The 13,371-nt window shown below is 41.2% G+C and overlaps 1 protein-coding gene and 1 pseudogene across 2 annotated transcripts in view; one reads left to right on the top strand and one right to left on the bottom strand.

Moving 5' to 3' along the window:
• LOC139331202 (ecto-NOX disulfide-thiol exchanger 2-like) overlaps positions 1–13,371 on the bottom strand; it is a 160,337-nt gene that overhangs the window by 103,352 nt on the left and 43,614 nt on the right. For both annotated transcript variants that reach the window (XM_070962579.1, XM_070962578.1), the window contains exon 2: positions 10,843–10,989. In XM_070962579.1, the coding sequence (XP_070818680.1) occupies positions 10,843–10,989 (147 nt within the window). The remainder of the gene's footprint in view (positions 1–10,842; positions 10,990–13,371) is intronic.
• Positions 1,596–2,176, top strand: LOC139331729 (zinc-binding protein A33-like; annotated as a pseudogene).

The following is a 13,371-nucleotide window of genomic DNA, read 5'->3' as shown; positions in this document are numbered from 1 at the left end:
CAGTTTATCATGCAGATGCCATCACTAAGCACCCTCATGTAATGGAAAAGCACACAGACATGCATGCACAATAATTCATTTTGAATTTAGCATGTTGTCCTGTCTCAGAGCTTTCATTCATTTGTAATATTGAGCAGGGAAGGGATTTCTGAACACATTAAGCACGCACGTGAGTGCACAGTATAATATGAATAATGCACACCTGAATGAAAATCGCTGTTCTTATGCCTTTGAAGTCGACTGGGGATGCATTTTATATCTCTAACTAAGCTCTAGTGGATTTAGAAGGGAAAAAAGCTCTGAACCTGGGTCAAGAGTGAACTGAGCCTGTAATGGGTTAACTTGTTCCAGATAGATGAGGAAAAGGGGGGGGGGGGACTGGTACCGTGACGTAACGGCTGAAAGAGAAACCAAAAGGAGGGAAAAGCCCACATGTTTCTTCTTTTCTTTATAGATCTGAAAGATCTGAGAAACCTACACAGCAGGTAAAGCTGCAATTTATAGTGTTTGCAGTCTTGTATTTCGTGTTAACTGGTGTTTCTCAGGGATTTCAAACACTGATGATAATAAAATTTCACCTTATATTTTCCAGACATGGCATCTGCTCGTAGTCTAATAGATGACAAGAATTTCATTTGTTCCATCTGTCTGGATGTGTTCATTACACCTGTGCTGATTCCCTGGAATACAACTTCTGTCTTGACTGTATCAAAAACTACAAGGACTGTGAGAATACTGTATTCCACTGTCCACTATGTAAGGAGCCTTTCTACAACAGACCAATGCTCCGGGTTAACATTTTCACTGCTCATGTGGCCGAGGAGGTCAAGAAAATCCTGCCATAAACAAGCAGGAAATGGAAATGTGCTCTGTGCTATCTGTGCAGGGGCAAAGCGCACAGCTCTCAAATCTTGCTTAGTGTGTTTCATGTCTTACTGTGAAACAGATCTGGAGCCTCATCAGAGAATTTCATCCCTGAAGAAACACAAGCTGATCCACCATGTTGAGAACCTGGAGAGCAGGGTGTGCTGGTTTGCAGGGTGGAACAAATGTTTGTATGCAAGTCCTGTAAGGACAATGGCCATAAAACCCATAAGACAGTGAGTCTGGAGTAGGAGGCTCAAATGGAAAGGCCCAGCTGGCAAAAGAAAGGAAAGACATGGGTCAGATGATCCAGACGCATCAGCAGAAAATTCGCGAGATTCAACACTGAGTGGAGGCTAGCAGAAATAATGCAGTGAAGGCACTGTCATACAGCACTCATGTGATGACTGCTGCGGTGGACTACATTAAGAGAAGGCAAGCTGAGCTGGCTGAAGTACTTCAGATGCAGCAGAAAAGAAAAACTGAAACAGAGACAGAAGGCTTCATTAAAGAACTGGAGGGAGAAATTATGCAAATAAAGCAGAACAACTTGCAGCTTAATCAGGTCTCACTCAGCAATGGCGCCTTAATATTTCTTGAGGACTTTCTTTCTCTTACCCTCACTTGGCCCCAGGTTCAGGACTGGTCTGGTGTGACCCTTAAATGTGACCAGTTTAATGTGCAGGCAGCCTTGACTGGAGACAACAGTGATGAGGATGAGAGAAATAAGGATGCTGTGTGATCCCGACTTGAAAGAAATGCAGCAGCATGTGGATCCTGACACAGCAAACCCTTCTCTCGGTGTTCCTGAGGATGGGAAACAGATCACACATGGAGACAGAAAGAGGAATCTCTCAAACTAATACAGCAGAGGTTTGATCATGTCCTTAATGTGCTTGCAAAGAAGGGTTTCTCTTCAGGAAAGTTTTATTATGAGGTCCACATCAAAGACAAGATATGCTGAGATTTAGGAGTTGTAAACCAGTCCATCAACAGGACGGGCGATTTAAGATGAGCCCAAGGAACAGATATGGGACAATGTGGCTGAGAAAAGGAAATGAGTTTACAGCCAAAGCCAAACATGTGATTAACCTCCATGTAAGGGAGATGCCTCAAATGTTTGGGGCGTTTTGATTATGAGGAAGGTTAAGTTTCCTTCTATGATGTGGACGGCAGGGCTTGCAGCTTCTCCTCCACCGGATGTAACTTCACAGAGGAGCTGTTTCCTTTCTTCAGCCCCCTTGATCATTGCTCCTGTCAAATACAACAGCTGAGTTTTGTTTTTGTTTTCCAGGTTTGTGGAAGAATATGAGGCAGGATGAGGGACTTGGAGAGAGATCACAATATCAGAAAGCTGAAATGTTTTTATCCGTGAAACTCCACTCCAACAGGGCCACACCAAAGATGGGCCGCATAGCATTTACAAGTAGTTTATAGCACTTGTTTTGTGCTGCTTGAAGTGTCACATATCAGGACTGTTTATTTATGACATGAGGGATGAGTTTGATACCTGTAGCCGGTTGATATTAATGTGTTTAAAAAGATTTTTTGACCTTCAGGTGATACACTTCGAGGCAGCATGTCTCAAGGTAACCTCCACTACACAACCTGCGATGGAAAATAAATCAGCACTCTGGTGAAATAACAGCCCCCAGAAAATATTAAAAGGAATTAAAGGACTCTAATTATTCTGTTCTTCTAATGTGGCTCTGGATAAAAATTTTCTCCATAAATTTATGTCATTCAGTAAAAAGGGTAGTTATTGTATAGATCAGTCACAATACTGGAGCCTGAATGGTGCATAATGCCACGTCCTACAATTAAAATAAGCCGAGCCTGCTAGGGGCAGGCTTTCCAAGTTCAAATGCAGAAAATGTGTCTCATTAGGGGAGACTGAAACAACTCCTTACTGAGCAGAGCTAATTAAAGTCTATTAGTTTATTGGTGGCTCTTTTTTTTTAGAGTTGTGTATCTTCTCTTTTTGGGAGACTGCCAGCATGAATCATATCAGCAAGCACCTCAAATTGACAGTATGTTTACGTTCAAGTGACGAAGCCCTCGGCAACCACAGCGATTACGACGAGGAAGAAGTCAGGTGACGTTTTGCACCAAACATCTGAAAAGGGAGGAAGTCAGGGTGGACAGATGGCTCAACAAAATGTACCGTAACACGTTAACAGCTCTTAATGTCCTGTTTCCTACCAAATTATAACCATAATGATAAATGCCCCCTAAACTTTAACAGAGTAACTGTTTAACTAAAATTCAGGAGAGGAAGACGAGTTGGTCAGATTGACCCATCATCAAGATGCCAGAGCTGAGAAACCACACACTGGGCTAATGCGTGTGGCGAGGTGAAACCTTGACCAGTATTTGTGTAATATCTATTGCTAACAATCACTCTTTTTCCTGTGACTTTCATGCATTTTTATAATAACACTGTCAAATCAAAGAGGATCATGTAATCTGTAATCTAAAAATCTTAAAACAATGTGATCTAACAGATCTTAAACAGTAACCTGTTTTTACTTAAATGAAGGTGAGCCTTCAAGAAAAAGCTTTCTTCAAGAGGATATTATGCTGTAAAGGTTAATGTTTTTTTGGATTTTTTCTTGAATGCATGTAGAGCTTTTTGGTTAATCATTCAAGCTAACCAAGAACACATCATATGTAGCTGTGACTGATCGAGTCAGTGAGTGAAGTCAACACACCGGCAGCTCTTTAACTGCTCATGCTGCTCACTTTTGTTTGTTTAACCATAACAGACCTGCAGAGAGAAGGCCATTCTCGACTGCTGTGAAATGCTGATACCAATAAAAAAAGGATAATTCAAGCAGTTTGCACGGAGGCCCTGAGGCAGTCTTTGTTATGCATTGTTTGAAAAGAGACGCTGGTAAGGAGAAGTGAATAATGAAAGAGTGAATAATGAAAAGTGTAGTATCTAACTTCTCTATAAAAGAACCACAAAGTGAAGAGATGATAGCGTGTTATAGGCACAATCCAACGACGCAAAGCTTTCCTTCACAGTGTGCGTGGCACCTTCGTTAATTACTTTGCGCCTATTAACAGGTTATAATTTTAAATATTTTCTTACTTCATACAAAGTGCAAAAACAATTAATGTTGCCTGGCTGGGATACAGACGCACAGAGCTTTGAACAACTGTGTCTCCATTCAGCTGCATATGATTTCATTACTGTTGTCTTTCCCACCTGCAGTCAGTTACTAACACATAATAAGCTGAATTTTTTGCAACCTTGAAGTTAAGCCCTGGAATATGCAGACAGCATAACATGAAATTAACATATATATTAGATATTTTTAATGTATTGCTTTATATATTTTGAGCTATGCTAGTGGCGAGGCTCTAGGGACGGCATTGTCGGTCAGTCAGTCCAGAACTCAGTCCAAATGGACCGGTACAGATATCCAAGGTTCCTGGAGGGAGAATCCTAATGACTTTTCCTCAAGAGGTTGACATTAGTGGTTTAGAGTGAGATGTTTTGACAGCTATTGGATGGATTGGCATAAAATCCCTTAACTTTACATGCAGCACCAATAGCATCACCATATGATTAAACTAATGACACTCCCATCATCGTCAGCATTACTTCATTATTTGGTGCTAATTTGTAAATGTTAGCATGCTAACCTGCGAAAATAAGATGGTAAATCTAGTGTAGACAGCAAACATATTAGCTGCTAAACATCAGCAATGTAATGTAATAATGTTAGCATTTAGTTGGATTGCAAACTCAACACACCCTAGGATAACAAGCATTTTGGAATTTCTCAGTTGAAAGAAGGTTGATAAACTCTAAGTTTCCCATCAGGATGTTCAGATGATTGTCTCACTGTGTTAAAGTTTGTAAGGTCGTAAATAAAGTCTCTGAATACACTGGTCTGGGTAATTACACTGCCTTAATGACAGTGTGCGAAAAATACAAGTACATCGTGTGGTGTGTGTGGATGTGTCCATGTTTCTGCAGGCACACATGCCTTTGTCCTACAGTATGTGTATCTAATGAAGTGCCAAATGTAATAAGATAAATCTGTCCATTAGGGTCCCTTAACGAGACGAAATCCACATGGCTGCTAATGAGTCGGTGCCCCATCAGCCATCCTCAGAGAGCTGGAGGACTTGACTAAAGCTGGAGACGACCCGCAGCCAGACAGATTCAAACCCTCTAAGCCAGTAAATCCACAGCTCCAGCTGTTCTAGACCTCCATCATTTAGCTATCGGCCCTTCAGGGAGTGACTTCAAGTTAGAAAGCCGCTACAACCGATTCATGCAGCGGAGACAATGGAGTCATAGCCGGCACAGGCAAACACTAATCATCTGTAATCATTGATCTGCCATTACTGGGCCATACTCATTAGCCTGATGGAACAATGCTCTGTAGAATTCTCTTGTTATTGAGCTATTATTAGCTTTCAAGCTACTGCTGTGCTAAACATGTGTTCTCTACACCGGCCCTACATGCTGTGCAACAACATGTGGCTAATGTAACAGCATAGGGCTGAAATGATTACTCAAGAAACTGGAGTTATGCAAATAATATAAACCCTCAATTCAAATTCTTTGCTTCAAAGCTTCGTTTCATCCGTGGAAGAATTATACAGTGAACAAGTTCATGTGCATTTATCACTGTCACACCAAGAACTGATGCTGTGTATTGACCTTGCAAGTTGAAAATGGAGGGGAGAGAAAAGGAAAAAGAGAGAGAAGCAGAATCAGGCAGTAAAAACACTAGAAATCATTAATGTTTTGGGAGCATTTCAGCTTGAAAGCTGCTGTAGTGGCCTGGTAGCCACACAACAGCGCTAGCAAAAGGCTAACACAGCAATGCAGTGCAAAGGACTACTGTATCTTAAGATAAGGCAAGGCCTGCTAGCTTGCCTATAAGGATCAGCAACTACCAGTGTCATACTGTGTTTAGTGAGAGCTGTAATGCCATGCAAATATGTTCATATACAACTGAAAAAACACTCATAGGTGTCACCAGTATGGCAGCACTCCAGGCACGTTCGTGCAGGTGCTGCTTTAATGATGGTGTATTTATTACCTTTATCACCGTGCAATTATAAATAATACCAACTCTCACATTAATTCTTGCTTTTTAAACAAGACAAGCGACTATGGCCATGCTCAGGGGTCTGTGAGGCTGCTCTTAGGCACAGCGGTGCCTCGGGCTAAAGCCTAAAGTCAACAGCATACTAACATGTTCACTAGCATGCTGATTTTTAGCAGCTGTGTTTATTAGGGACATTCCTAATGACTAATTTCCTGAAAATGGAAGTTTAAACTTAGACTAGACAAATAGTCTAAAAGTAAGATAACACTCAGCAAACAGTCAAAAGAGCACAGTATAGTCTATAAAGTTAAACATTGTCCAAACAAATATTGTATAGTATAAGAGCCACATTCATTCAAATCACATTCAGTGCTTTTGAAACGTGTGGCACTTTGCGCTCTGTCAGGGTTTCGGTGCCAGTCGACGCACTGGTCCATGTGTCACAGAAGTTTCTAATGTCCCAGACAAATGGGAGAAATTCTGGTTAATTACCTGTGTTTATGGAGCCTATTTACCCATTTCTGTGTGCGACTAATGGGGACACCAATTTTTGAAACTGGTCCAGTATTGAATGAGAGCGCTGCAGCTGGCAGCCACAAAACAGGCTGTACTGTTATCCCTCTGGGCATTTGTGCTTCATCACTGTACGTCCACGAAAAGCGTTTGTTTTTGTCACCGACAGGCTCAAATTGTCATTCCAAGTGTCTGACAACATTATGGAAAGGACACTTTTTTGTTCGAGAATAAGATCCTATTTGTGTAACCAGACACAGCTGCTGTATCGCTCTCACCAAAGCCAGCACACTTCATTTTATCATCATAAAACACACTTCACTCAAACTCGACAGACACAGAATGAAACCCAACAGAACCTTGCTGGTTTGTCCTTCCACTGTTCCAACACCGACCAACAACTCTGGATGGGTTGAAATAAACCTTTAATTCACTATTGAACTGAAGGAAGTCTGTGATTGTGAGTCCAGTGAGGGAATGTTTTTTATCTATATAGTTGTTGTGTTTCACAAGATTTGATTTTTCAGGGGGCTGTTTCAAGACATATATCATATACAAACATGAACCTTACAGGAAAACCTCAAACCATTTGAACAATTTTTCTTTTAAGGTTTCCCTTTTGTTTCCCTCAAAGCTGTGAGTAAATGCAGAACTGCGAGAGGTGCCATCATGACAGTCGCACACTTACAGTGCATTAATGGGACCGTTATTATAATAGTGCTCATAACTTGACTGACAGAAAAATAATGGATGAGTGACTCTCCTCTCTATCTGCGAGATGGAAGGGAAAAAACTAGGTGGCTTTTCCAGTGACAGATCAGATTTGTGCCCCACAAAGGCTTTGATCTTAAGGCTTTCTGACAGGCTTTAATCTGAGCAAACCAGACACACACACACACACACACGCACAAACACACACATACATCTTTTCATTTAAGCCACAATATACAAAATGGACTTCATCTATTGCCAGCTGTCTTTTTATTTTTTTGAGAAAAGTCAGCGCAGTGACAGAGTGTCCTCTGGAAGTGAACTCTTCCAGAGGACACCGCGCTTGATAAATAAGAAGAAAGTTCTTTAAGATGGAAAATAAAATGCGAAAACCGTGCTAAGCTCATCTGTTTCCCCTTATACACAAACTGTGATGAGTCATACTGTACTGTAATTCTGGGCCTCAGCTTTCTGTGCATATTGAAGCTGTCACAAAGGTCGCTTTCATAAATGTGCTGCTGCACCTTTCCTTTTAATTATTTTCACTGGGTTTGTTGCAGCAGGTGCACAGCTCCTCCAAATTCAGATTCCTGAACAAAGGGGGGACGGAATGTGGGAAGGAGAGGACATTTAAACAACAAAAGCGACAATGGTAAAAACTGAGGAGAAGCTGATTTTACTCATCTTAAAGCACCCTTGGTTACATTATTGTCGCAGGACAAAGAGAAACTAGCAACACCTGGACGAAAGAAAGCAGTTTTAATCTGAGAAACAACTGACTGAAGTCCTACACAAGAGCCACACCGTACTTCTACATACGTTCCCTCACTGTAATTTGTCTTCATGTCATTCACACACCCATACACAGACAGAAGGTTTACTCAGTGGACATTTACAGCTCACTGAATCAAAACAGGTTGCAGCATATGATAAATCCATATAATAAAAAATAGACTAGCTACTACTTGGCGTAACTTATCCAAATGTGGAGAAAAATGCAATATAACAATGCAAGGAACATGCAGTTGTCACGTTTTCTGTGTATTTGCTGTCTGTTGTTGTGGGCGGGGCTCGCTGTGTTGTTCACATGCCCACTTCTTTGTACTATAACATACTCCTATAAATTATACCCCCAATTTCTTCCTGACATTCCCTGCCCTTCCTGTGAACCCACGCTACAAACCTCCCGATGACTCTATTTACATTTATGTGCCATCTCCCGCTCTGTTACATCACTCATGTGTCTGTGTGAAAGAGTCTGTTGTTGGTGAAATCGTCTGCATTGTGCTACATGTGGTTTTCCCCTGCTGCGGCATAATTAACACGACTCCTCTGCTCACGATGACATCTGCCTCAGATTATGATTTTGACTTTTCTATGACTCCGGCTGATTCAACCCAACGACAATATTGCCTTGCTACGAAAGACGTCTTTGACCTGAGACGCAACAAAACACTGCTGAATACACCAACCACTGTTAACCTTGAAAACAGTACTTTGGTGGCACAGAAGTCTTCTCCGACATACGAAGGAAGACCTTGACTTCTTCAGTGGAATAAATCCTCGCAGAATTAAACCTCCTCTGAAATAATTACGCCTTGATGTTATTTTCGTGAGCTCTATTTTTGGATCTAAAAGCTTTAGCTGTACAAAAGTTTACATTGTTGATTGCTTTGTTATTGGATGGTGCTCCAGACATTTCCAAGCAACCGATTTGCAAATTTCTAGCCAACTGTTTACAGCAACTCAATCAACTAAACCACTAGTTTAGTGCACAATTTCCAGAGATATACATAGTTTTTTTCTAAACAAATAAAGGAGTGTGATAGGATGATATAGATGATATAAATTTCCCAACCGTCAAAGAATTTGCCATCCTGTTTTTGTGATAGCTGTCCTTTAACAGTATGCGAGGCCATTTGGTATTGTGCTCTGAATCAATGTGCAGGACTGCTTTACAACTATGGTGGGATTTTATATACAGATTTTTTTACACATGTAGCACATTTGTCCTTGTCAGATGCATTCTCACTTAGTGGAAATACTCCATTTGGTTTAGGTGAGGAGTGGTGCCTGGGTAGAGCGTGCAGGTGGAGGAGGACTCACCTGTAATGACGACTGTTTTTGCACATACTGTGTATGTGGGCAAATCTGCAACGTCAACGCAAGAGTGGAAAGCAACATACTGGCAAGCAGAAAAGGGCTACATGTGTAGCAGGGCAGCACTGCATACACTGGAAATGAGGGTGCGTAAATGTGGCTTTTGCAGTGGAAACAGTGTTGGCACATCTCTACAGGTGGACACATTTCTACCATTGCATGGTATACACCATCATACCACCCGACTCTATACTGAAGTAAAACTGTCTCTATTATTCATCCACTCATCTTTGTCTGAAATTCTGACCAGCTGTGGGTGTCAAAGGGCTTGAGCAAATCCCAGCATATTGGGCACACGGCATGACAACCACGGACAGGTGTAGCAATATAAATGTGTGGATGACGCTCTTTACTATCATAACAGAGAAGCAAGGTCCATTTTTGAATGGAAAAGCATTCTCGGCTGCCGACAATAGTCAACCGTTGTTTGTTCAAGATTCAAAGGGATGGCGCACACAAGGTCAACGCTGTTGTTGACTGGGGAGGAACATTGTTTACCTTACATAATTGGTAAGACTAGCCAGCAGTGAGTTTGAAAGAAAGATGGTTCATGCGCAGATTCTCCCCAGGTGTGCTACCTTATCTCTACCTCTGGGAATTAAATCTATAATAGCACAAAGAACACACAGATATTGTCTTTGATGGAGCTGTTGGTGACTTTCTCTGGCAGGAGAAAAATGAGCCATTTAGCTGGCCAGTGCAAGGTTCCACAGGCCATGTTGGACTGGAAGCACCAGAAGCACCACCAGTGACTTAGCTCTGCCCTGCAAGTACAGATATTAGTTCATTTGGAGCCCCTGTGTATCTGTGCCAGATTGTAAATCCAGACCAATTAGTGTCACCCCGACAGATGAGAACATGGAGCAACACCTTTCTGTCTTAAGGAGCCTCTTCTCTCAGCTGCTCATAATGCAATTAATTAGAAAGCCCCTCTTTAATTAGACAGCACACTGGCCCTGATTAAAATTAGGCTTATTGGGTGAGCGCCTGCACACAACAGACATACACAGGCGGAGACTGGAGTGCGTGCATGTGCACACAAAGATAACACTACAGTATTTTGTGTGTGACCGGGCAGCATGTGTGAAAGAGCTGAAGGGATGTGAGTTTTTGATTGGCGGGACTGTTGGCATGGTGAGAGGCAGGCGTATGTGAAATCTCCGTCGTGCAGCTTCCTGGTTTTAGCCGTGTGACCTCCAAACAGTCCAGACAAGCAGAGCCGCGGGCTACAGCAAGCTAATCAAAAACAGCAAAGACCAAACAAGACTACCTCTTTCAGACTGTCTCAAAATAACAGGATTATAGTTTATCTCTCACCGGCAGTTATTTGATGCTGGTAGCATTTAAATTACATTCCATCATGAAACATCCAACCAGACAAAGACAGCAACTATAATTCCAGGTAGGGCCAGTGTGACACAGCACACAATATTTTTGGAGCATTATTGCAAAACTAGAGAGGACATGTTTTTTTAATCTGTGTCATGATGGTAGTGTAGTGAGGTGGCATTGTCCGCACCTGGAGGCAAGCTGGTTCTTTTCCTCTTCTTGCCATTCTCAGCAGTATTTTCCAGGGAAGGACACTCACTCACCAGTGGTCCGTTTGAGCTGTTGAAGTGGAGAGGGTCGCCGCCGATTGCTGGGTCAAAGGGCAGAGAGTTGAGCCCTAAAAATTAAAGCAAAAACCAGGTTAGATGAGACAACGCAGCAATATGTACTGTCTCTTCCATCCTAGGACAACATAACCTTTGTTACCATATGTGCAGGAGTGTGACAAAGCTGTTACTTAAATATCATTAACTCATCAAACGCTCCATAAAAGTAATGCTTAAAATCGGACCTTCTGATTCATTTTATTGAAACAGGCCATGCAATGTTGCAACTCAATTCAATGGGGTGGTTTCCTTGTTGCAAGATACCATTAACTGTCTCATGAAGACATTCCAGACTAAGTTAGCATGCTGGAAAATGAATGTGTTTCGAGAAAAAGACTCCTAACTGGGCCAAATGACTTTTGAGTATCGATATTTTTTGTAATGCTGTGCTAGACGTCGAGGTCACACGGATAACAAAACAAAATTTTTTGCTCCCTCTTATCAAAATGTAAAGCAAAGACAGATATTGTCTGAAATAACAATATGAAGATATCTGATTAAAGGTTGAAGTTGTCAGATAGAGTTCGCATTTCCCGACCAGTCATGTCCAAAACATGAATAACAAAGAAAAAAGAACTTGAAAAACCAAAAGAGGCTCTGAGTCCCAATGAAATATTTCTATCTTGAGATGCTGGCCTGAGTTTCAAGATCTTACCTCAAATGTATTATTAATGTGGGCAGACCGTCTACACACACACGCGCACGCACACTCATCAAAATATAAAAGACTCTGGGCTTTAATGCAAATCAACCAAATCTGCCTAATGGTTTCGAGGCCGTATTCTGTTCTGGAAATACTTTCATTTTCACCTACTCATTTTCTTTTATTCTGTTCCCTTACCTCAGACTCAATAGTCTGACAGAATAGAGCAATAAATGAAGTCACATCCTTGAGTAATGGTCACAACAATAATGGAGAAGTTATTTCCAAACCCCAAGGGATGATAAGCAAATATGGTCGAAAACATCGGCTATTGTCCCTCTTATGAGAAAATTTAGGGAAATATATGCTTGTTTGTTTATACAGTAATTCTGAGGAGAGCGTGGAAGACATCAGTTGCATACTAATGTGGAATCCATATCAAAACACCTCGTGTCTGTTTTTCAATGGCATAGCATAGATCTGGATTATGGTGAGGGAATCCATCTCTCTCAGGCCCTGTCAGCTTTATTGATCACTCACAGGGGGAGGAGACACAATTTCTGGTATCAAACTCAGCGCTGTTGATCTCAAAACATGCTTTTTTATGCTTGGAGGTTTACTGTCCTTTGCATTGAACTGTTTGTGTGAGAGAGTGACTGATATCATTTTTGTCCCTCACAGATCTCAGACATGATGATAATGACGGTGACAATCTTTGAATTTTTCATCTAAAAAATTGCATAATTGATGTAATTGTGGCATCGCAATGAAAGGTCAGAATCATCCATTCAAATGTGATCTCTGTGTCCTTTTCAGGTTAAAATCTATCTCTAGGGCTCATAATTTTTCAGTCATTTTTATCAATAAGAAAAACTCCTATTTAAAAATGTACCATTTGCAGGATTAATGTTAGTTGACCCATTTATTTCTTTTTGTACATTGTACATTTTTGCCCATTTTTCTCTTCACTGTCAATACACAAAGGCACTTTCAGAGCTTCAATTGTGACAAAAGAAACTCATTTATAGCAACTGCTGTGAACAGTATCATCTTGCAAAGGGAAACAAAAAACCTTTGGAGGCACCTTGAGGCAAAATCGAGGTAAAAATTGGTGAAAATCTATACAAAAGATAGTACTGTACTATCTCATATTGAGACTGTAACCAGATCTGATGCAGCAGAGTTTTATTTATGTCTCCAACATACACAGTGAAACTCCTCACTGAAGGAACAAACATGCACCTTTATTCTTCATTGCATTTAAATTCAAAAAGGAATAACAATGGACGTTTTTCCCACCTGTTCCCAATCGACAAGCATCCTGTTATTCATAATGCGTCCATTCATACCTGTAATTGTGCGATTATGAACAGAAGAATATGCGAAAATCAGACAATGTTTTTTGTTCTGACGATTGGTCCAATGACCTGTTTTGGGCTTTTTTTTTTAATAAATGGCACGTGTACTCGTGCTTTGATCCATCCTCTCCATCCCTTTTTTCTTACAGTGCACCTAATGCACATCAGGATGCACAGAGAGTTGCCACAGATGCTGACGTGAGATTGGCTTCATGCATTTATGGATGCGGCCCAACCTCTAAATCACTGTTATGTCTCATTCTATATATTGGACAAGACCAGGCCTATAATGTGTTTACAAGAGATTTTAATAGCCACCTTCATTCAGCTGAGTCTCATCCCCATTCACTATTAGACAAGGACAGATGGAGCCTTTCTCTGCACGGTCTCTC

The sequence above is a fragment of the Chaetodon trifascialis genome, chromosome 5, assembly GCF_039877785.1.
Source record: "Chaetodon trifascialis isolate fChaTrf1 chromosome 5, fChaTrf1.hap1, whole genome shotgun sequence".
Classification (NCBI taxonomy): domain Eukaryota; kingdom Metazoa; phylum Chordata; class Actinopteri; order Chaetodontiformes; family Chaetodontidae; genus Chaetodon; species Chaetodon trifascialis.
This window is presented reverse-complemented; position numbering and strand designations above follow the sequence as displayed.